Genomic DNA, 23,126 nt, shown 5'->3' with positions numbered 1-23,126 from the left:
TGTTCTGAGGCCTTTGTGTGTCCGCATAAATAGAAACCTCTTAGGCAGGAAATAAAACTTGAGCAATTTATAGCTCTAAATCCTGCCACTTCTGCCTGTGAGAAGCCCCCAGCTCTTTTCTCACGTTGGGAGGGCCTGAGGATGGGATGGGGGCAGTCGGTCGGTGAGAGCCAGCGGGTGCGAGGAGGAAGCGCTGGAAGCACTTGGGAGCACTTTGGATCTGGGCTCTGAAGGATGGCTTTGCCTTCCTCTGCCATCTGTGCAGCAGTGGAGCAGGGACCTGCTGGGTCTGCAGGGCACACTGGGGCCTCTGCCTTCCACACCTCCCACCTGGGAGATGGGATGGGATGGGATGGGATGGGAAGCAGAGGGCCTCTGGAATTCCTCCAGCAGCTGCCCAGCAGCACCCATCCTCCCCTAGGCTGTCTCCCAGCTGGAGGAGCTGCTCCTGTAGTGTAGCACAGCAGGAATGGCCCTGCTCCCAGAGCTGTTGGGGAACACCTCTCCCTAGCACAGCCAGAGCTCTTCCCCTGTGACTTCTCCCTCCTGCTGCACCCCTGAGCTCCTTCCTCCTGCCCTTGGCCTTGTGCTGCTCTCTGAATCCCTGCACAGGGACTGGGGCACAGCTGAGGGGATCACAGCTGGGCTGGGCTGGAGCTGCAGGGAGCATTGCTGAGGGAGTTGCTGTGGGGCTGAGGGGATTGCTGAGTGTCTGGGGACTGCAGTAGCAGAGCTAAACTCTCCCCTCCACCCTTGCCCTCCCAGCAGAAGGACGGCACCTTCGCTGCCGGGGGCTACATGCCCCCGCTCCGCTTCAAAGCCCTGACGTTGGCCGTTGTCTTTGGAACCATGGTTGGAGGCATCATGATCCCCAATGGTGAGTGAGGAGCTGGGAACAAGGGCTGGCTGCTTTCTCTGCTCTCTGTTATTTGTTTTCCTGGCTGGGGTGGCCAGACTCACACCCCATCCTGCCTGGGGGCTCTGGCAGCCATCCCGTGCTGCTGCTCTGGCACTCCTGGAAAAAAACCTTTGCTGACTTTTCCTCTTCTTCCCCAGTGGAAACAGTCCTGGGCTTGACAGGTGCGACCATGGGAAGCCTCATTTGTTTCATCTGCCCAGCTCTTATTTACAAGAAGATCCACAAGAATGCGCTTTGTTCACAGGTCAGTGCTGATGCTGCTTGACATCCCCCTAAGCCCTCTGCAGAGCCTGGGAACGTGCTTCATCTGGCTGCAGCACTGAATCTGCTCAGCACCTCCTCCAGCCTCCCCCTCCAGTCTGCCCAGTACAGGTGGGGGCTGTTCTGGGTGGGTGTCCACCACTTAGGGATGCACAAGCAGTGGCAGTGGTGCTGGCCTAAGCTGGAACACCAACTCTTTTTGTCCCTCCAGCAGCAAGTGAAACAGTCATTCTGTGCATAAAACACTGCTTCCAGTCCTCCTCCTGGTGGGATTCAGGTTTTGGATCCTCAGAGCAGGAAATCCAGGCAGCCTGTAAAACCTTAAAGCCTCACATCCCGACCTGCCCGGGCTGGGTAAAACAAACAGGGCTCCACGATGTGGTTTGTGCTGCCGACCCTCAGCTTTCTGCTTTCAACCAAAATAATAGTAAAAAGGAACACACACATAGAGGTGTTGCTTCAGGAATTGATTTTCTGAGGGATTGGGGTCGTTCAGAGGCTGTTAGAAGTTTAACTTTTCCTTTTGCTCCAGTTTGAATTGGCCTCCTCAGGGACTGAAACAAAGTGGCTCTTTGCTGGGCTTGATCTGTCTGCTCCTGCAAATACCGTGGGCTGAAATTAACAGGTTCTGGGGTTTTTTCCTAACAATGATTTAATCCACTGCCTTTTTCACAAGCCTCTGTCCCAACATTCCCAGTCAGGACAGTCTGTGGGCTGGGAATCAGGTTTTGGGCGCAGTGCGGAGTCAGCAGGGGAGAGCAGAACGTTTTTGTGGGGCCCACAGAACTGGTGGCTTGTTCTGTGCTTAATGACTTGTGGCTTTGCAAACCTACGTGAATTTTTTAAGCAGGGTGTGTTTTTTTTCTTCCCTGTGCTTTCCCTGACACAAGGAAATAGTCCAACTTTCCAGCTTTCACTCTGAATTCTGACACTTAGCTCCGAACTTCTTTGAGTGAAACCCCGAGCAGGAGTCTGAATGCCAGCCTGGGTTTTTCAGGGAAACAAAGAGCACTTTCAAGAATTGCTTTCTGTTCCGGCTGAGCCAGAGTGTTTCCCTGCAGTGCCTCGAGGCTGCACTCAGGACAGGCTGAGCTCTCAGCCCGGCTGCTGGGGTGGGACACTGGGGCCATCACAATGCCTGACCCCAAACGCAGTCACGAGGCTGAGGGAGATGTTTGTCCTGCAGAAATCCCCACAAAGGAGGAAGGGCTTATCTAAAGCATCAGGCCCCGGGTTACCTCTCGAGGGGCTGGCAGCGAGCTGTCCAGCCTTTCCCTGAGTGATCCATTGCCTGTCAGGTTTGCATTCCTGCTCGCAGCGAGGACACACCTGCCCGCCCTGCTCAGCACCTCCCCGCCTCCACAGCCCAAGTCGGAGCCCATCCTCTCCTCCTCCCTCCAGGTCTTTGCAAAGGCTCATTTATTCTTTCCCTGGAGCTCTGTCTTTGGTCTCCTCCTTCATTCCTGCTCTCCTTTGATCAGGTGCTCCACTCCATCAAAGTCAGCTCCTGAGGAAGGTGGCGGGGGGGGGAGAGGAGCCAGCCCTGGGCTCAGCTGTCCTTCCCTTCCTGTCCCTGTCCAAACAGCCTGCATGGACATTCTCCCTCCTTCCCTGCACCAGCTTTAGCCTCCTTCAGAGCAGCAAACCTCAGTGCCAGCTTTTACACTTCCCTGGGTTATCTTGGCTCTTGTGCTGCTGAGAACTGGCTGCTTTTATCAGGCCACTTCTGGCACCCAGCAGCATCCAGTGTCAGGCAGGTGGTGACACAGAAGGCCAGGTTTTTACAGGAGATGGTGGAAACTGAGGCTACGAAACAGGAGTTTTGCTAAAAGTAGTGAAGAGGATTTCAGGTGGAGGAGGGAAATGGGCAGATGTTTGCTGACCAGCAAAGAGCTTCTGCTGAGGAGCTGGGAAGGATTGGAGCTGCTGCTCAGCCAGGCTGGAAGGGTTAGGTTGGAAAGGCAGGTCCCAGAGCAGTTACAAAGCCTGGAGTGAGGCACACAGTGCTGTGACTGGAGCAGGGTGAGTGTTCCCTTTCTTGTGGTTAAGCATCTGTTCCTGTCAAGGTCCGCGTCCCGCTGCTCCCCGGGAGCCCTGGGTTTGGCAGAGCTGCTGTGGGGCGTGTGGGGGTCTGTGAACAGAGTGTGGAGCTGCCAACAGGAAGGTGTTGCCTTCCCAGTGTTGACACAAGCTTGTCCGAGAGGCCCCTCCTAGGGAGGCCGGAGTTGCTGTTGTCCCAGTTGGGGAAGAGGAGCTGCCGGAGGTCAGGAAGTGACCCCTCGGCTCCTGTGCGGGTGGAAAAGAGATTCCCTCTGCCCTTCCCTGGCAGCACAGGGGCCAGCACAGCTTTCCCAGCAGCACATCCAGGGGTACAGCCCCCCAGACAAACACAGCTTCTCTGAGGAGGGGCCCAGCAGTGACCCGGGCTCCGCATTCCTTCGCCATGACTCCGTCCCTCGGAGCGCGCGGTGTCCAGGAGGACGGGGATGGCGTCACGCCACACCACTGCAGCGTGTTTGCTGTTTGCTTCCCGTGGCTGCAGGAGGAGGGCTGAGCTCACAGCTCTGCTCTGCAGGGCTGGAGTCATCTTCTGGGAGGAAGGAGGGCCAAGGGAGCACGACCGGCCGAGGAAACGACCGCGTAAACTTCCTCTCCTGAATTCCCGTCCGTGCTCGGAGCGTGGCTCCCGGGGGACCGTGGCTCCTGGCCGTGCTGACCTGCCCCAGGCTCTCCAAGCCTCTCACTGTGTCCATGCTGAGAGGGGCTCCTGCAGAAAGGTCTCTGTTCTCAGTGGGATCGCTGGGTTTGAAGGGGATCATTCCCGTGGGACCAGACCTTGGCTCAGATGTGCCTCCCCTTGCTCCAGGATCTCTGGATGCTCTGGGGATTGGTGGCTCCTCTGCCTGGATTGGTTCCTTGGCACCCAAGTCCTTGCAGCCCTCACTTGTTCCTTCAATCACCTTGGTGGTCCCCTGAGCATAAACCTCCTGCTTTTCCATGTCATAAGCATCTCCATGGAATTAAGCCAAATCATGGCCCCCTTATTCTGGTCTTCATTTGGGGAGGGGGTAGGTGAGGAGGGGGGAGCTGCTCAGGGACAGCCCAGCCTGTCTCAGACTGCCACGTGTGCCCGTACCCGCAGCTGAACTCCAAATGTGCAGCAATCAAAGGGGTTTCAATCCGAGGCATTTGAGCCCCTGGTTCCCCACTAAGATAAGAAACAACAAAAATCCTTTTAAAGCATTTAATGTTTTCAGCCGTTTCCTTCAGTTCCCTCCTCTCCCACGTTGCTCCTGGTTCCTGTGGCACCAGAATAGATCCTCTTTGTGGAAACGCTCTTCCTCTCCGCTGTTGTTTCTGGAAGGTGCCAGAACAGCCTCCCAGGCACAAAATGCATTTGTGCCGGGGCTGTGGATTGTGGGAGGGGAGGAAGTGGAGCAGCTCGAGCCCAGGGCAGCAGTGCAGGACCTGCTGACTCGGCGTTTGCCCGGGGGGCGCATGGCAGGATATCTGCTCTTTGTGCACCCCGGCGAGGCGGGCAGCACATTCTGCTCCTGTTTCCTCTGCAGCAGCTCTTCAGCTCTGCCCTCTGCTCCCTGGCCACGCTGCCCCTGATGCAGAGCTGCTCCACGTCCCGCCAGCCTTTTCCTTCCCGAGGCGTCGGGCTGTCTGCGGGGTGTGCTGGGAACGGGGCCCTGCAGGGTCTCCTGGGCTCTGACCACGCTGCTCCGTCCTTCGGGGTCACCTCCCTCAGCATCAGCCCCTCCTCCCCCTCTGGAAGTGCCAATGTTTTAATTCCTCCTTCCAATTTCACCTCTCCCCTTGATTTGCAGTTTTCTGGCAGCTTCCAGTGGTAGAAGTGCTCCCTGTGGCCATTCTGGTTTGCCCCTCACTGAGAAGCATCTTTTTGTTGTGCTTTTTGTGAGCTGGGTTGTAACTCTGCACGGTGAGGATTGGGAGTCATGGAATCATGGGATGGTTTGGGCTGGGAGGGACCTTCAAGCTCATCCAGTTCCACCTCCTGCCATGGGCAGGGACACCTTCCACTAGACCAGGTTGTCCAAGTGCCGTCCAACACTTCCTGCGACTCATGTGGAGCTAGATCCTTTTAGATCGATTTGTCATCACATAACAAGCTGTAAAAATTCTTTTGCTGCTCATCACTTTCTCCTTTTTGAGGTAGAGGAATTCCAAGAGCCCTTCCCTTCACGAGATCCAGATTCCATCCTTCTATTTTTATCCTATTTGATCCTAGCTTTCTGGGAATCAGGGAGTCATTTCTCAGCAGCTTCTTGAGCCCTGGGACCAGGACCTGTTTGTGGACATGTTACCCTTGCTTTCAAAACCAAGGATTTTTAAGCAGCTCCCTGGAATGGTTGGGGGCTGTAACCAGGCCAAGCTCCTCTGTGCTCAGCCAGATTTCGTGGAGTTCTCGTGCTGGGAATACCAGGGAATGAGTCCTTGCAGCAGGACTTGTGTCTGCCACATGCATTTTCCTATCTCTGTGTCCTGTCCACTCTCTCCACTCATTTTGAGCCCTTCCAAAGCCTTTCCAACAGCTTCCAGCCTCTGAAATTCCCATTCCCATGGCTCTGCACCCAAATACAAACCTCAGCCAGAAGCAACTGGTTTTCCTGTTCATCTCTGACATTTCTCTTCTCTCCCTAACACTCTGCTGAGCTTGGAATTCTCTGGAAGCACTGTGGGAATGCCATGGGGAGCAGTCCCCTTGGATTTCCTGTGCTCACTCTCCTTCTGGCACTCTGTGCAGATTATCCTGTGGATTGGGCTGGGAATGCTGGTGATCAGCACCTACACCACCCTGTCTGCTACCAAGGACACCCCTGTGAGGACAGAAGCAATGGGTTTGGAGCACCTGGACAGAGAAGAGAACAGAATTGACCACGATTCGATCAAACTTCCAGGTATGTGCTTGCTGGAGTTGGGTTTCCCAGCTTCACCTCTTAAAAAGAAGGAGAAGGGTTGTTGTTTTTTTTTTTTTAGTGTGGCTGAAGCAGGGTCATTTCCAGGCAGCTCTGTGCATCTTCCCAGCTTCCTGGGACCTTTTCCGAAGAAAAGCTGCACATTTGTCTGCTGGAAAAGCTGCTGTGACCTCCCATGGTGCTTTGTGGGAGTTGTTCTTTTGGGAAGGGAAAGGTGTGGTTGAGGCCTGGAGGGACAGAGCAGGGATCACTGTTTGGGGTGAGCACAGTGCCCACCTGGCCCAGCAGGACTGTTCTCCCCTCTGCCACCCCGAGCCATCCATCACCCTCCAAGGTAGCGAAATTTATGTGAACTGCCTCTTTTTTTTTTTGGCGCCGAGGGTATAAATTTGGACTCGGCTTTCTCTCTGACAAAGTCTGTGATTATGCCTCAGCTTTGTTTACCAGTTCTCGTTATTTATTATTTGTTTGCTGATGGAATTACGGCCGCTCCTCCCTTTCCCAGCTGCTCCGGAGCGCGGCCGTGGCGCGCAGGTGCCGCCTGACCCCTCGGCCCTGCGTCCTGTTCCTTCGCTTCAGTTCTGCTTCCTTCTGCTCCTGCGGGGCTTTCTTTTTTTTATTTTTTTTTGTTCTTTGGAGGCCTTGAAATATCCTCGCAGAGATTGAGAGCGGAAGGGAGAAAGGGGCTGGCTCTTGTGGAGATTATCCTCCCTCCTGGTTCTTGGCTGGGTTCCTGCCCGGCAGCTTGGAGCGTCTCCCACACCGGTGCTGCTGCCGATAACATTCACTCTGGGGTTGCTCTGTGGTGGAGTTTACTTGTGCTTTACTCGTGGCTTACTCAAGGCTGTGTGTGCCTTCCCTGGGCATGCAGATGCCGGTGAACTCCGAGCAAAAAACGCTCCCAATCCCTTAATGGAGCCCTCAGCAGGGCCTGGAGGGGGGATGCGATTGAATTCTTCCGTCTTGGTTAATTTTGGAGCAGTAATGGCCAAAGAACAGCTGCTCCTTTCAGGAGGAATCGCTAATGACACGTGTTCTGACTGGGAAAATAAAAAATCCCATAAAACACGGTGTGTCGGCCGGAGTTTGCTGAATCCTCTCCCGTTCTCGGCGTGAGGCCGGGCGCTGGAGCGGGATGCCAGGCTCTGATCACCCCAGCGATCCCCTGCCCGCCGGCAGCAGCTCTGAGTGCTGCTGGGTTAAATAACCCCACCCGGGGGGAAGGCGGGTTTAGTGCTCCCGGGTCATAAACTTCCCAGGGAGGAGCCGTGCAGTTCCAAGGGAAAGCTCAGCCGTCCCCTGAGCTCCCTCTGCCAGTGGGGGCTCCGTCCCCAGCGAGGAGGACAAGGGACAAGGACCTGCAGGGTGGACGTGGGGCTGCCCCGGGAGAGTGCGATTCCTTGGATCTGTGCCTCGCTGTGCCTCCGCAGGATGTCGGCTTGACTAGCAATGAGAGGCGTTAAATGGTGCCCTTCATCCCCCGCCGCGGCTCCCCCTCGTCCCCACCCGCCTTGTTTTGCAGAGCAGGAGCCTGGAACGCGCTGCAGCAGCTGCATCCTGTCCTTGCAGGGGCGCAGGATGCGGGCTGGGCCACCTGGGTGCCCTCCGGATGGGCCGAATTCCGCCCTCAGGGCTGCAGCAGGATCCCACAGCTTCTCCCTGGGCGCTGCTGCTGGGTGCTCAGCCCCTTCCCCAGGGCACAGCGTGCCTTGTGCCCCTTCCCTGGCTGCAGGGTGCTGCTCCAGGCTCCTGCCCTGGCTGCAGGGTGCTGCTCCAGGCTCCTGCCCTGGCTGCAGGGTGCTGCTCCCAGCCCTTTTCCTGCATGCAGGATTCTTCCAGACCTACTTCCAGGCACAAGGTGCATCTGTGCCTCTGTCTCAGAGGCTGCTCAGCCCCTTCCCTGGGCACATCTTTGCTCAGTGCCCTTTCCCGTGCTGCCCCATCCAAGGCAAACCACAGGGCCTTTCCCCAGCGCTGCCTTCCCCGCCTGTCAGCGTGTGAGAGGAGTTTTATTGGCCTCTTTGATGTTGTGGAGCCCAGAACTGGAGAGACTTTCATTAAAGCCCTGCCCCGTGGGCCCGGGGATTATGAATATTAGAACATTGGCCTTTTATGTGAACACGTATTGACCAGCGGCCTCGCAATCGTGTTTTTCCTAACGACACCCAAGTGCCCATTACAGCCCCAGCCTGTGGTGCTGGAGGTTTTACTGTCAGCAGCTCTTCGGGAAAGGGATAAAACCCCTTCCAGCCCCGTCCTGCCGTGGCTGCGCCTCTGTTAAAAGGTTGCTAAGCTGCCTCTGAAAGCTCAGGAAGGCAATTATCCATTTAAAAAAAAAAAAAAAAAAGGCAAAAGAAAAAAAAGCTAATTAGGCAATTTCTCTCCGTATTTAAAGCACCCTCGAGGGTCTCGGGGGGGATTAAGATTTTGTAATATTTTTCAGCTCCTTACTTGATCGTTGCTGCTTCATCTTTCTCCCTGGCGTTGTGCAATGTTGGGTAACAAAGCCCTGATTCAGGCTCCTTGTGCAAGAGCCCTTTTCCCGGTGTGCTGGGCACTGTGCTCCGGCCATCCCGCTGTCCTGGGGGATGGGGTGAGCTGTGTTACGTGGATTGGGGCAAATTTTGGGGTTGTGTTTGGCATGCAGCATCCCTGCATCCTCCATCCGTGTGCTTTGCCCCCCAAGAGCAACCTGCCCGAGCCAGGCTGGGTCCCTGCCGGCATTCCCAGCCCTGGAGATGTGTGGAACGTGGCTCCTGCATCCTGCTTAGCTGCAGGAACAGCTTGGCTCCACCACGGCTCTCCCTGGTGCTTTGTGCGAGCGAGCTTTTAATAGTGCCTGTGACACAGAAAAGGAACCAGCAGCCTCTGGTAATTTGGGTTGGTTTTTACTGCTGGTGCGTCAGGAGACAACTGTGAACTAATTTCAGGGATGCCATTCCATAACCTTGTGAAATCTGGACCCGTTTCGGGGGGAGGGAGGGCTGCTGGAGGCGCAGCTGGGCTGGGGGCTCCCCGGGGAGGGGCTGGCCCTGCCCTGCTCCGGGGGCAGCATTTGCCCCCCGCCCTCTGCCCCGCTTGTTTGGCTCCGTTTTCCTTGGCAGCAGCTCCTGGATCTTGCTCCATATCATGCGATGAAGGAATTTCAGCAGATCTGGAGCTGCACTGGCACCAGCAGGTCCTGAACCCCGTGTCCCTGGTCAGCCCTGGGGTGATGCCCTGGGCAGGGTGGGGTGTCCCAGAGCTCCCTGTGCTCTCCCTAAGGCTCTGCCTGGATTGGGGGCGAGCACAGCGGGGTCCATCCTGCTGCCTCTGCCCAGGGCAGGGGCTGTGGAGGAACATTTCAGCCTGGAAAAGCGTGTGAGGAGGGATTTAGTGCCTGCCTGGGACCATTGCAACGATCCCAACCAGGAGCGGGGGGAAGAAGGGAAGCTTTTAGGTTGCTAATCATGAAATTTTATGGCAGCCTGGAGAGGCTGTTGCCAAACCACAACACACCCAGGCACGCACACACACAAATCAGCTGCAGGACGCCCCGGCTTCCCCCCGTGTGAGCAGAGCTGCCGCAGAGCCGGGGGTCAGAGCGAAACCTCTCGGTGCTGCCTCACACCCTGGCCTCTCCTTGGGAGCCAAAAAGCTTTTACAGCCTCTCAGGCCTTGCCTGTAAAGTCCAAGGCCGCTCATAAAACGTGACGAGGAGCAGCGTTACTGGAAGATGCTCCAAAGGGACCTGGAGGGCAAGGAGACAGGCAGAGCCCCAGCAGAACTCTTCCCTGCAAAGCACCCGGAGCCCCGGATGGATTTCCAGGCAGCCTGAGAGGTTGTTAATTCACGCCCTGATGATGAACTTAATTTTGTCTCCCGCTGAGCAAATGATGGCTTAGAGGCAGCTTGGCCTTATTGCGGCATGGAGACTTTTGGGTTTGTGTTTTGTTTGTGTTTTGGGCTTTTCCTGCATTGTTTGCAGAGCAGGGAACGTGCCTCTGCCTGATTTATGATGGAAGCTGCCAGGGACACTCCCGGAGCAGAGCGGGGCCTCCCCCAGCCCCTCGGGCTGCCCTGGGCCCTCGGGGGGTTCACCTGCTGCTCTGGGCAGGGCAACTGCTGGGTTTAACTCCTCTGGTTCCTGCTGGCACGGAAAGCTTCCCCCCATCTTCCTTCTTATTTCCTCCTCTCTTCCTTTTTATTTCCCCTTGAACATCATCTCGCTGCCTCCATCCACTGTGGGAACAGCCCTGCCTGTGCTGGGTTTCTCTGGATCCTCTGACCAGAGCCATCTCCCGCCTCCACGAACCAATTAACAAGAAACTTTCCTCCAATAGAGTAAATAATTTCTTGCATGGAGGCCAGGATTGAGCTGGGAACATCCGCAGCCTCCCCGGCCTCGGCCTCCCGCTTCCCAGGGCCCCTGGCCAGGGCTGGGCACTGGTTCCTGCAGCCCAGTTTGTCCTCAAAAGAAGGAGTGTCCTGCCCTGACTTGCTGAACCCTGGGAAGTCCCTCAATGGAGAGGGGGGACCCTTGGGTACTAGACTCAAATTTCTCAGAAAATCCAAGTCCTTTTCCCCTCCCACCATCATTCCCGAAGCGGAGGAACGTGGAACGCCGGCCAGCCCCACGCACGTCCCTCCTCTGGGTGTGGAGCTCTGGGCTGCAGTCCGGGTTTCTGGAGAGGCTCAAGGTCCTGCTGGCACAGATCCCTCTGGGCCAGGAGTTTGTACTTAATTTTTTGTGAATTTTTGTTGTTCCCCCCCTCCCCAGCTCAGGCAAGGCCCACGCAGCTGAAGTTGTGGCAATCCCTTCTTTCCCATGAGTTCATCTCGTAATAAATCGCACCAGCTCTGTGGAGGGGGAGGAGAAAATGGAAAGATGTTTATAGAATTAATTCCCCAAAGGAAATCACACGGGGGAGGGCGAAGGGGGGAAGAGTTGGGAATTTTTTTTTGTTACAGAAGATAGATTTTTTTTTTTAAGAGTTTGTTGGATGGAAAAAAATCTGCAGAACAACTTCACTGCTGGGAAACAATTCCATTTCCTTCTCTGCTGCTCTCCAAAGGAAGAGTTCACTCCCTGTGTGGGTTTTCTGCCACACTGGGGGTGGAAGGGACCCTTCCCATCCCTTGGAATGTGCAAAGGATTCCATGTGGAACACGCTGGTTGTACCAATGCTGAACACGGTGACTGGTTTGACTGGGATGTGTCTTCCAAAAACATTCAATCTCTTTGAGGGCAAGGTGGGGGGAAACTCCCCTGTCTCCCTCAGGAGTTTCCCTTTATTAATGCCTGTTTAATCCCCCTCCTCAAAACTTCTGCGGGAAAAAGAAACCTCCCCACCCCTCCTGCAAGAGGCATCTGAAGGGCTGTGGGAAAACCTGGGCACTAAAAGGAGAGAAAAAATGAAAATAAAGGAGCAAACAGCAGCAGGAGGGCGGGAGCTGGGCTCAGGTTCTGGTGCTGGGGAGTTCAGGGCTGGATTGCTGCTCTGTCTGTTCCCATGCTGGAGGATCCGGGTCTGGATTGCAGCTCGGTCTCTCCCGGAGCCGGGGGTCTGGGACAGGGAGCCGGGGGGATGCTACCATCTGGTGGCACTGGCTCGCAGCAGCAGCCGGCTCCATCGCGGCTCCATCCCCTGCTGGATCCCTGCTGCATCCCTGCTGCATCCCTGCTGGATCTCTGCTGCATCCCTGCTGGATCCCCTGCTGCATCCCTGCTGCATTGCTGCTCCATCCCTGCTGTATCCCCTGCTGGATCCCTGCTGCATCCCTGCTCCATCCCTGCTCCATCCCTGCTGCATCCCTGCTGGATCCCCTGCTGCATCCCTGCTGCATTGCTGCTCCATCCCTGCTGCATCCCTGCTGGATCCCTGCTGCATCCCTGCTGGATCCCTGCTGGATCCCTGCTGCATCCCCTGCTCCATCCCCTGCTCCATCCCTGCTCCATTCCTGCTGCATCGCTGCTCCATTCCTGCTCCATCCCTGCTGCATCCCTGCTGCATCCCTGCTGGATCCCTGCTGCATCCCTGCTGCATCCCTGCTGTATCCCCTGCTGCATCCCTGCTCCATTCCTGCTCCATCCCTGCTGCATCCCTGCTCCATCCCTGCTCCATCCCCTGCACAATCCCCTGCTGCATCCCTGCTGCATCCCTGCTGTATCCCCTGCTGCATCCCTGCTGTATCCCCTGCTGGATCCCTGCTGGATCCCTGCTCCATTCCTGCTGCATCCCTGCTGGATCCCTGCTGCATCCCTGCTGCATCCCTGCTGTATCTCCTGCTGCATCCCTGCTCCATCCCTGCTGCATCCCTGCTGCATCCCTGCTGTATCCCCTGCTGTATCCCCTGCTGCATCCCTGCTCCATCCATGCTCCATCCCTGCTGCATCCCAGCTCCATCCCTGCTCCAGCCCTGCTCCATCCCTGCTGCATCCCTGTTGTATCCCCTGCTGCATCGCTGCTCCATTCCTGCTGCATCCCTGCTGCATCCCCTGCTCCATCCCTGCTCCATTCCTGTTGTATCCCCTGCTCCATCCCCTGATGCATCCCTGCTCCATCCCAGCTCCATCCCTGCTCCATTAGTGCTCCATCCCTGCTCCATCCTGGCCACACTTCCCTGCTGGCTTCATAAAAACCCACAACAGGGAAAACACCCAGGTGACCCTGGAACAAAAGCTCCCCCAGCTTCACTGTGCTAAGGCTGGAGGGAAATCAGCAGCTGGGCAGGGTGGGTGAAGGGGGTCAGACAGACACAGCAATTCCCAGATCCCACACCTCATCCCTGTCCCCATGCTGTGTTTGCAGAGCAGAACCCGGTGGTGGAGGAGCCTGAGGATGACCGTGATAAACCCAAAGTGCCCGAGGAGAAGGAGGAGATGGAGCAGCCACAAATCAAGGTGCCTGTGCAGGTACCCAAGAGGGAGGAGGAGAGAGGAAAAGTGGAAGAGAAAGTGCAGCTGGACCGTCCTGATCAAGGTAAAGGTGATCCTGGGAAAAGGAGCTGGAGTGGGAGCTGGAGTTGGGTGTTGTGGGACTCTGAGATAGAGATCCTGAACTCTGCTCCCTGCCCTCCTCTCAGTCCCCCTCTGTGGTGGCATTGGTAGATTGAAGGTGATTTAGTGTTTAATGCTCTGGAGGCTTGTTGGGAACGTGGCCTCAGATGAGAGAAAGGCAGGGCTGGACAAGGGCAGCATGGAGCTGGGTGTATTGGGTGTACTGGGTGTACTGGGAACCTGCTGCCTCTGACCCTTCCTGTCCCCCAGGGATTGCTGTGCCCGTGGGGGAAGCTCATCGCCACGAGCCCCCCGTCCCACACGATGAGGTGGTCGTGGACATGGGGCGGGAGCGGGAGGAATCTGAGGAGAACAAAGTGGCTCCTGGAGGAGCCAGTGACCATCTGCTGGAGGAACCAGCCAGGCTGAAGCCCCAGAAGGAGGCACCGGGCCCAAAACAAGGGAAGGAAGTGGTTGCAGAGAACCAGCAGCGGGGAGTGACTGTCCCAGATCTGGAGAAGGTCCCAGAGGCAGCGGTGCAGCAGGGTGGGAGGCCACCCTACAAGGAGCTGCAGCCAGGGGAAGCCAAGCTGGAAGCCAAGGCACAGGCAGCCGTGCTGGATGAGGACACTGCTGAGGCTGCTGAACGAGACAAGCCACAGCTCCAGCTCCCCAGGAAAGCAGAGGAGGCTGCACAGCCCATGGAGAAGGAAGCAGAGCCTGGTAAGCTCCTTTCAGGGCACCTCATCTGAGCAAGCTCCTCTGGGCCTGTAATGCCCCTGGGGACGGGACAATTTGGTCATTCCCATCTCCATCCTGGTGCTTCCTTTTAACTCCACGAGTGGAGCACGTGAGTGTGCACAGCCCCTCCGGCAGCTGCTGCGGGAAGGGAGGAATCTGGTGGCTTTGACAGCTACTGCAAGAGCTGTCAAACAGTTGTTCCCTACCCGCCAAAATGTCAGGTGCCGTGCTGTTCCTGCACGGCTCCCAAATCACCGGGGACACGGAGCCGGGAGATCTTGACAGGGAACACATTGCCAAGTGCCCGTCTAAAAGCCAGTTAGAGCTGTTCTTGCATGTTAATTGGCCGAGGTAGTTAGTGCTGGCTCGCTGCCACCAGGCATGGGATTGTTAAATATTGGGTTTATTACTTCCCTCGCAGCCGTCGGGTTGGCTGCAAGCGGCGCCGGGACGACGTGTGAGGTGTTTTAGGGAACATCTGCACTGACAGCAGAGCTCTGTGGTCCTTTGCAGGTGAAAAGCAGGAGCTGCCCCTCCCAGAGAGAGCAGAACTGCTGGAGAACCAGAACACTGAGGACAAACAGGAGAAGGCAGGGGGTGAGTGTGTGCGGGGATCTCCCTGGATCCTTCTCTGTGGGAGGACGGTGTCTTGAGGCCACAGCCCCTGCATAGCATCAGGTGGTGCCTGTCCCATCTCTGGCACACCTGGCAGGGCCACTTGGGGACCTGAGTCAAGCTGGCACCTGGGCCCAGCTGCTCCCTGGTGTCAGAGCGAGTGAAACCGCCCCGGCAGGATGGGCAGGGGCACACGGGGACACCTGAACACATCACAGACAAAGCTCCTTCCCCTCAAGGCCCCAGCTGCTCTGTCCCTGGGGCATCAGAGCTGGAGCTTTAAAGCCCTTCCTCAGGCTGAGCTCCTCCCTTCAACCTCTGCCTGGCAAGGAGGAGTTGAAGCCTGAGCTTAGACTTGTGTGCAGGTCCCTTGCTCTCATCCCATCTTCTTCCAGCTTCCTTCTCTCTCTCCTGGCAGGGTTTGTGGAGTCAGATCTTCCTGCCAAGGAGAACCCTTGCAGGCCATTCAGAGCTGATGAGAGCTTTGATTTCTGAGGGCTGTGGGTCACAGGGGTTTTATTTCCCCTGTCTTTTTCCCCTTTTCCAGAAGCAGGACCAGCAAAACTACTGGACCACAATGTGCTGCTGCAGGTGATCAAGGAGCAGCAGGTGCAGCACAAGCAGCTTCTGGACCAGCAGGCAAAGCTGCTGGCAGTGATCGAGGAGCAGCACAAGGAGATCCACCAGCAGCGGCAGGAGGAGGGGGCAGAGGAGAAGCCAAAGCCAGGTAAGGACATGGCCAGGGAGCAGGACCCCCCCACAGGCTGCTCACAGCTCAGAGTGCCTCTAAAATCAAGCTGGGAGAGATCTGAGTTCCTCTGGCACATGGCAAAGTGCCCACAGCCATTTCTGTAGGGATAACCCACAGCTCTGTTCATCCTCCCTCATGAGTGTGGCCTCATCTCGTGTCTCACAGAATGTGGTGGCAGGAGAAGGGAAGGCTGAGAAAAGCCTTTTCCATGTGGTTTTGTCCTGCAGCAGAAGCACAGCCAGAGCCTGCCGTGCCCCTCTCCAGGAGCAGGGAGGACGAGGGCCTGGGAGCCAAGGGGGACATGGCTGGGAAGGAGCAGCCAGAGCAGCGCCCAGCCCAGCAGCCCCCCGATTCCAGAGAGCAGCACAGGGACATCGTGGGGAAGCTGGAAGAGGCCGAGCACAGGCATGACATTCCTGTGGCTCCTCCCAAGGACTGGAAGGTGCCGCTGCAAGAGAATGACAGAGCTGTTAAGAATCCTGTGGAGAACCGGGATCCCCTCCACGGGGATGCCCAGCATGTTCCAGCAGCCAGAAACCACCTGGAGAAAAAGCCCTTGGCAGAGGATTTGGGAGGAGAACGTGAAGCCAAAGCTGGAAGAGATGTCCACCAGAAGAAGAATTTCCTGAAAGCCGTGGAAGCAGCTGTAGCTCCCATCCAAAGAGAACAGCCGGGGGCTGCCAAAGTTCAGGGAGTAGCAGGAAAGAGTTTGGAAAGAGACTCAGGAACAGACCTTAAAGCCAAAACTCTGAGTCAGGTGGAGCCCAAGGACCTGGCAGTGCTGCCGGACTCTTCCAGTAACAGGAATGTGGCAGGGAGGGAGCAGCACCCCCGGGAGCGGGAGTGGCAGAGAGGGGCGCAGCCCGAGGGGGCGGGCGGGCGGCAGCGGGAGCCGCCTGGCCACGGGCACAGGAAGGAGGAGGATCCCCGGGAGGAGCCGCGGGGCCGTGGGGGGGCGGGTGGGGGTCCCTCCAACGGCGCCGACAGGAAACCCAGCCCTCAGGATGCTCCAGCACCGAAATCCGAGAACGGAGCGGCCGCTCCCAGGGATCCGCAGCAGGACCTCAAACCCAACCGGGACCTGAAGCTGCAGGGGGGGCTGGACCTGCGGCGCAGGAGACGGGACCTGCTGCCTCCCGACCAGGAGGAGGATGGGGAGGAGGAGGAGGCGGCTGCAGCAGGAGCTGGGGGGGTCCTGATCGGCCTGAACCCCCTTCCCGACGTGAAGGTGAACGACCTGCGCAGCGCGCTGGAGGCGCGGCTCAGCCAGGTGGCCGAGGGCGCGCAGCACCTGGGGCACAGCCGCCACATCCAGCAGGTGACACAGGACAGGAGCCCGTGACCTGGCTGTGGCCGTGCTCCACAGGGAAGGATGGGCTTGCTGGTGCTGCTCAGGCATGGAGAGATCGAAGCCAGCACCGCCCCAGGGGTTCCACAGCAGCACCCCCAGTGTGTGCCTGCGGGCAGCCGAGGAGATGGTGGCACTGGAAGTGACATTCCTGCTGTCCCCTGCCTTCCAGAGCTGCCACCCACCTCGGCTCCCTGCCAGGCCGCTGCTCCAAGCACCTTTTCCAGCATCTCATCCACATCAAATTGCCTTCTCCAACCTTCTCCCAGCTCCTCTCAGAAGCAGGGAGGGGCTCCATCGCCCTGGCTGTGCTGAGGAGACCTGGGATCCACACCTTGGGAAGGGCTTTACCCCAGAGAAGCCGTGAGCTGAGGACCAGGAGATGCTCCAGTGCTGGATCGGGAGCAGAGCCTCGTTTTTTTGGGACACAGTGGTGGTTTAGGAACCTCATTTAGTAGAAACGCTGCCTTAACCGGGCACAACTCCTGTTGTGCTGCCTCTCTCCCAGGGATGGGATTCCTTGGCCACACTGGGATCACACAGAGCTCTGCCCCCGCTACCCTCCCTGGGTGCTCCTCTCTGTGCTCTACAGCTCCACTTCCCCTCTCAAAAGTGCATTAAGAAGCTCAACTTTCCCCCAACCCTTCCCAACCCAGCTTGATTCTTCTGCCAGAGGTGAGTAGTTTGGGAAAAACGTGGCAGAGCCAGGTGGATCCAAGGGCTCCACCTACCTCTTCCTGTGTTCCGGGTGCTCTTCCCAGCCTCCCCCCACCCTGTTCTGCATCCAGACAGGTCCCTGCTCCACCTCTGGAAATTTGTTTGGTGAGTGAGGAAGAGCTTTACCAAAAGCTCTGTGTTCTTTCAGGCTTCCAGTGATTCATCCCTTGGGGTTTTTTTGGGTTTTGTGTTTTTACATCCTGACCTGAGAATGTATGGAATTCAATCCCAAAGCTCTCCCTAGACAGGCTGAGAATTCCCAGCCTGGAGTCCTCAGACCTCATCACTGTGGTGGGTTTTATATCCCCAAATGTCTTTGGCGACCTCGAGTCTATGTGCAGTGCTGGGATAGGGTGGGACTGTCCCTGCCTGGTGCTCCCGGGGTGTCACAACCCAGAGTGACAGGGAAGCGACCTCGGGAGTCCTTTGGGAAGATCCCCCGGAACACTGTGGCCTTAAACCTCCTGAACCCAACGAGCTTCTCCATTAACGCTGTCGTCAAGCACAAGCAGCGCTGCCGGGAGCCCCGGAGCCGCTCCGAGAGGCAGGGATGGATCCCTGCTGGATCCTGGGGAGACGCATCCGGGCTCTGGATCCAACCAGCCTTGCTGAAGTGAGAGGGAGCCGGATCGGCTCCTTCATCCCCTGTGCTGCGGGCTCAGACCCGCCTGTCTGTTGTTCTCTGTGTGAACAGAAGGGACCAAAGATGCTCCTGACATTCCTGCTCCTGGGAATGGCGTGGGCACCCGAGCTGGGCTGGCAGCTGCCTTGTCCCGCCGGGAACGGCTCCCCCGGGGCGGGAGAGCCCGGAGCGCGGGCTGAGCTCATCAATAAAATAAGCTGAAGCATTCTGATCTGAATTATTTTTTTAATAAATAAAAATAGATGTGTGACCCTCACCCAGCCTGGGGCTGCACCTCCTCCAGACCGCGGAGCGGCTGGGCAGCTCCGGGACCGGGGAGGTTCCGTCATTTGAGGACAAACCGGTGGCCTTGAGGGTTTTATGCTCCCCGAGAGTCTCCAGGCGGGGGCGGCTCCGGGGTCACTTCGTTGCCGCCTTTGCCTGCAAAGAGCCGCGGTCAGGGCGGGCAGGGACCGGGATCGGATGTGGGACGGGGACTAGGACAAAGACGGACACGTACCGCCCGGGCGAAGCATTCCCGCAGCGCCTGGAACTCCTCCAGGCACGCGTCCCGCCGCAGCTCCGCCGGTCCCGCCGCCGCCGCCGCCACGCACCGCCCGTAGGCCGCGGCCTGCGGGAATCACACGGGACGGGAGCGGGAGCCACCGGGACCCGCCCACCCCGGAGCCGCCCCCGCTGTGCCCCCCGGCCCCACCTGGTCCCCGCAGGCCGCCAGCGCCGCCGGGAAGCGCCGCAGCCGCGCCCGCGCCCGCAGCCACACTCCGCGCCCCGACATCGCCTCAGCGCACGGGCGCCGCCATGCCCGGGCGGTCGCCATTGGCTGCGCGCCCCGCTCGTCACACACCGCGTTCTGCTATTGGGCGGCACCGCCCCGAGCCGCGCCCCTCTGATTGGTTATTCAGCGCGGGCGGCTCTGATTGGTGGAAATGCCGGTTGTTTACTTCCCGCCTCCTTCAGGCGTCAACCTCATGGGGCTCTTCCGCCTGGAGCCCCGCCCTCCCTCACCGCTGATTGGTTGAGCTTCAGAGCTTCGGGCTCTCATTGGTGCAAAACAACTTCCGGGGGGCGGTTCCCTGACGCCGCCGCGGGACCGGGCAGGGCCGGTGCCGGCAGTGTCATGGCGGCGCCGCTGCGGGACCGTCTGAGTTTCCTGAGCCGGGTACGGACGGGAGCTTTTGGGGGGGGCGGGGGGGCTGCCGGGGTGTGACATCACTGCTCGCCAGTGACGTCATCACTGCACCCCCCCACTCGCTGCTGCAGCGGCCACACACGGCCCTGACGGGGCCGGGCCTGCCCCGGGGCCTCGGTCCGGTCCCCAGCACCGGGGTCCGGGGCGGATCCGCCCCTTCTCACGCCGCCCCCTCCTCCTCCAGCTGCCGGTGTTGCTGCGGGGCACGGCCGACGACGACACCCCCTGCCCCGGGTACCTGTTCGAGGAGATCGCCAGTATCCTTCAGGGAGCGGGGGGGGCAGGACAGGGGGTTCCCCGGGACAGGGAGGGGATCTCGGGGCAGGGGGAGCTCCCCGGGGCCTTGGAGACCTGCGGGGCTGGTTTGGGGCAGCCGTGGGACTGTGGGTCCTGGCTGGGACTCTGTGGAGGGGCTGAACTCCTGGGCTGCTGCCCTCCGATCCCGGCTGGATCCCTAACCCGTCCCTAGAGATCTCCCACGAGTCTCCCGGGAGCAGCCAGTGCCTGCTGGAGCATCTCCTCACGCGGCTGCAGAGCAGCTCCTGCCACGTCAAGTTGAAGGTGGGTCTGTGCTGCGAGCACTGGGGGGGTTGTGGGATGGAACCCCCCACTCCAGGGAGGGCAGCTGTGACTTGTCCTTGTCCCTCGAGCCAGGTGCTGAAGATCCTGCTGCACACCTGCTCCCAGGGCTCCCCCCAGTTTGTCCTGCAGCTGAAGAGGAACGCCAGCTTCATCCGGGAGGCCGCAGGTAACGGGCTGGGGAAACCTGGGAGAGCAGCAACAGCCCCATGAGGGGCTGGAGACCCCAGAAGGGCTCCAGGCTGTGCCAGGAGCAGGGTCCTACCCCACCTGGGAGCATCCCCCACCCTCCCCTCTGTGTGTCTGCAGTGTTCTCCGGGCCCCCAGACCCCCTCCATGGCAACAGCTTGAATCAGAAGGTGCGAGCGGCCGCACAGGTGGGTGCTGCAGGGACAGGGCAGCCCCCAGCCTCCTCCTCTGGGGACTCTGGGGTTCCCAGGGCTGCCCACACCCCTCTGTCTCCCTCCCTCAATCCCACAGGACCTGGCCAGCGTTCTGTTCTCGGATGCACCACTGCCACAGCCCCTGGCGCTGCCCGCCCGGGCCCCTGCTGGTGAGCACAGCCCCCTGGGATGGGCCCTCGGTCACAGGGGTGGGGAAACAGCAGGAAAGGGGAGCCCTGAGTGCCTGTGCTCGCTCTGACATTCCCTGTGCCTCCCCAGGGATGGGCTCCAGCCCCAGCCCCTGTGGATCCCTGCAGGGATTCGGCTTCAGCAGTGACAAAAGCGGCTCTGGTGAGTCCTGGTCGAGCCCTCACTGGGTCCTTTCCTGCTGGGAGCTGGGGTAGGGCCATGGGGGTCACTTTGTGCTTCGTCCTCTGAGCTCCCAGAGTTCCCTCACCCCCTTTTCCCATGCTGGAACTCAGTGTTGGGGTGATCCCATGGGGCTGAGCTCCCGGGATTCTCCCAACATCCCATCGTGCCGCAGCTTCCACAGGAGAGGCCCTGCTGAGCAGCCTCCAGCGAGCGGCCGAGGCTGTGGCCCAGGCTGTGCTCCCGGCCCCGGGGGGGGCCCCGGCGGCTCCGTGGGGACCTCCCTGAGGACACCTACGAGCCCGTCCGAGCTCCATCCCCTGCCTGCAGCCCGGCCGTGCCGCCCCCGACTCCTCCCGCGCCGCGCGGATCCCGAGGTGGGTCCTGCCAGAGCAGCTGGGGGAGTCTGGGGGGTCTGTGCTGGGGGTTTGGGGACCCCAGCTCAGCAGCACTGTCCCTACAGTGAGCCACCAGCCAGGGCTGGCCGGGGGCGGCTGGGAGGAGGCAGACAGCGGGCACAGCTCCCAGGAATCCTCGCAGGGCAACGAGCGGAGCCGCACCTCGGACTCGGGCAGCAAATCCGGCAGCGACAGCCGCTCCGGGGCCAGCCGGGAGCTGAGCCACGGGGCTGAGAGGTGAGAGGGGCCCAGGGGGCTCCCCTGCCCTGGGATTGCCCCAGGTGCATTCCCAGGAGCGCTGCCCTCGTTTTCCACACCGTTGATCCAGAGTGGCCCCACCACTGCTGGCTGTGTTCCACTGGGGTGTTTGTCCTGCCAGCCATGGGCGGGCAGAGCTGATCAGGGTGGGGGTCCCTGTCTGTCAGGGGGTGTGCAGGGACCCCAGGAGGAGTAAGCAGGTGGCTCCTGTCCCCACGAGGTGTGTCCCCAGCAGGGTGGATGCTGACAGCCCGGGTGACTGCCGGAGGGAGCTGAGCCTGGTGTCGGGACTGACGCGTGGGGCAAGGGTCTTCCTCACCAGGGAGGAAGCTCAGCACTTCCTCAAGGAGTAAGTGTCAGAGGCGAGTGTTCCCTGGGGCTGGGGGGGATTCTGGGGCAACCTGAGTCCTTCCCTGGCTGCCCAAACCTGGCCTGACTGTGACCCTGTGCAGGTGTGGGCTCCTGAACTGTGAGGTGGTGCTGGAGCTGCTGGGTCGGGCGCTGGAGGATCCCAGTGACAGCATCCGCATGGTGAGCACAGGGGGCTCCCCTGGGAGGGCTGGGGGGTGTTTGGGGGCCTGCCTGGCTCAGCCACGCTCCCCTTTCCCACAGAGGTCCATGTGTGCCATCTCTGCCCTCGGCTGCTCTGACCTGCTCTCCCCAGAGCAGATCTTTGCTGTGACCCGGCAGCGCCTGCAGCACCTCAGCCAAGGCAGCCCTGGGCCTGTGGCCAACCGAGCAACAAAGGTGACTCTGGGGACATCCCTGTGCCCAGTCCTCAGGGTGGGGGCTCCTGGCACAGGTTGACAGCCCTTGGGGACACACAGCTCTTGGGAATGGCTCTGTGTATGTCCCAGAGAGGTGGCTTTGGCTGCCTTTCCCAGGAGCAAGAGCCTGGGCAGGGTGATGCTCCCTCTGAGCCCCAGGAGGGGACACTGGGGACAGTCCCTCTGCCTGGGAAAAGGTACCAGGGCCAAGCCCCTTTGCCGGTGCCGCTCTCACTCTGCCCATCCCACCCCAGATGCTGCGGCAGTTCGAGGCCCTGTGCCGGGCCCAGCCCTCCCCAAGAGCTCCACGCCCACCCTCAGCCCCCTCAGTGGGCTCAGCCGGGGACCTGCTCATGGACATCCCAGCCCTGGCCAGCGAGAGCTTCCTGACCCCCCTGAGCCCGGCCCCAACCCCTGCAGCCCCCAAGGGCCCTGCTGAGGAGCCGGGGGTGGCATCGGAGCCCCCCCAGCAGCCTGGGGCCGCAGTGCCAGCCTGTCCCTGCGAGCAGGACGGGGACAGCAGGCTGGCAGGGGACACAGCAGCCCCCAGCCTGTCCCTGTTCGCTGGCATGGAGCTGGTGGCCCGTCCTGGCACGGTGCTCCGGCCACACTCGCCGCCGCTGGAGCCACAGACGCCGTCCCGGCCCCAGGATGGGGGGACGGACACGGAGGGCACCCTGCAGCCATCAGCCTTCGCCTTCCTCAACATGTAGCTGCTGTCAGGCCCTGGGGGCTGCGGGGCTCTGCCCCCCATCCCTGCGGGGCCTGTGCTGTCCTGGTGCCTCAGGGGGAACACGGGCTGAAATGGCCACAAGGGCCAGGGCTTCCATCAGGTAACAATGTCCCTCTCGCTGTCCGTGGTGTTCCAGGGCAGGCAGAGAGGCACAACCCCTTGCTCCTCTGAGCTGGACAGGGGTGTGGGACCTGCTGGGACTGAGCTGGGGGTGCTTTGGGGAGCCCAGCACAGCCATGGGTGCTCTTGGGTGGTCCCCAGCTGCAGCCTGGGCTCTGTGGGGGTGGGGTGGGAGAAGGTGCCGTCCCCATGGGGCCGGGACCCACCAATAAACCCCCACTCGGGTCTGGGAACGTGTGACTTCTTCCTGCGCCTCTGATGGAGCCTGGCCCATGGCTCCTCCTGGCCCACAGCCCCACATTTTGCTACACCCCCATGGCTCCTCGACAGCCCCACAGCTTCCCACTGTTCTCCCCCTAGTAGCTCCATGGTTCCCTCTTCCTTATAGCTCACCCCCTGCCCCAGAACCCCCT

General features: G+C 59.7%; 3 protein-coding genes across 4 annotated transcripts in view; 2 read left to right on the top strand and 1 right to left on the bottom strand.

The window, feature by feature from the left end:
• Window positions 1-18,128, top strand: part of SLC38A10 (solute carrier family 38 member 10) — a 30,345-nt gene extending 12,217 nt beyond the window's left edge. Inside the window, exons 9-16 of one of the 2 annotated variants that reach the window (XM_056505806.1) lie at window positions 766-877; window positions 1,057-1,163; window positions 5,952-6,105; window positions 12,915-13,085; window positions 13,373-13,825; window positions 14,357-14,440; window positions 15,012-15,185; window positions 15,437-18,128. In XM_056505806.1, coding sequence (XP_056361781.1) covers window positions 766-877; window positions 1,057-1,163; window positions 5,952-6,105; window positions 12,915-13,085; window positions 13,373-13,825; window positions 14,357-14,440; window positions 15,012-15,185; window positions 15,437-16,551 — 2,370 coding nt within the window. In that variant the 3' untranslated portion in view covers window positions 16,552-18,128. Of the gene's footprint in view, window positions 1-765; window positions 878-1,056; window positions 1,164-5,951; window positions 6,106-12,914; window positions 13,086-13,372; window positions 13,826-14,356; window positions 14,441-15,005; window positions 15,186-15,436 lie in introns of both variants that reach the window. The other variant, XM_056505805.1, reaches the window with a different exon arrangement.
• Window positions 18,123-18,755, bottom strand: NDUFAF8 (NADH:ubiquinone oxidoreductase complex assembly factor 8). The gene is made up of 3 exons (XM_056505808.1): window positions 18,612-18,755; window positions 18,417-18,527; window positions 18,123-18,337 (listed from the first exon to the last, which is right to left on the bottom strand). Exons 1-3 carry the CDS (start codon window positions 18,732-18,734, stop codon window positions 18,317-18,319), a joined length of 255 nt encoding a protein of 84 aa, XP_056361783.1. The 5' UTR covers window positions 18,735-18,755; the 3' UTR covers window positions 18,123-18,316.
• An 88-nt stretch (window positions 18,756-18,843) lies between these two features.
• TEPSIN (TEPSIN adaptor related protein complex 4 accessory protein) lies at window positions 18,844-22,951 on the top strand. Its single transcript, XM_056505807.1, is given in 14 exon segments — window positions 18,844-19,076; window positions 19,291-19,363; window positions 19,576-19,667; window positions 19,761-19,854; window positions 19,995-20,062; window positions 20,166-20,238; window positions 20,348-20,419; window positions 20,613-20,689; window positions 20,691-20,814; window positions 20,901-21,072; window positions 21,326-21,442; window positions 21,546-21,624; window positions 21,706-21,840; window positions 22,115-22,951. Coding segments are annotated over 14 exon segments (1,677 nt in total). The 5' UTR covers window positions 18,844-19,034; the 3' UTR covers window positions 22,574-22,951.
• The last annotated feature ends 175 nt before the right edge of the window (window positions 22,952-23,126 follow it).

This window comes from Oenanthe melanoleuca, chromosome 18 (assembly GCF_029582105.1).
Source record: "Oenanthe melanoleuca isolate GR-GAL-2019-014 chromosome 18, OMel1.0, whole genome shotgun sequence".
In the NCBI taxonomy this organism is placed as follows: domain Eukaryota; kingdom Metazoa; phylum Chordata; class Aves; order Passeriformes; family Muscicapidae; genus Oenanthe; species Oenanthe melanoleuca.
The sequence above is the reverse complement of the archived record's forward strand: the minus strand, read 5'-3'. Positions and strand labels throughout refer to the sequence as shown.

What these genes read in the sequence shown, in the direction of transcription:
- NDUFAF8 (XM_056505808.1), bottom strand. Translation starts at nt 18,734, where the DNA reads ATGGCGACCGCCCGGGCATGGCGGCGCCCGTGCGCTGAGGCGATGTCG. An exon ending in TGGCGGCCTGCGGGGACCAG is followed by an intron (nt 18,528 to 18,611) that starts GTGGGGCCGGGG and finishes TGATTCCCGCAG; the next exon opens with GCCGCGGCCTACGGGCGGTG. An exon ending in GGGAATGCTTCGCCCGGGCG is followed by an intron (nt 18,338 to 18,416) that starts GTACGTGTCCGT and finishes GGCTCTTTGCAG; the next exon opens with GCAAAGGCGGCAACGAAGTG.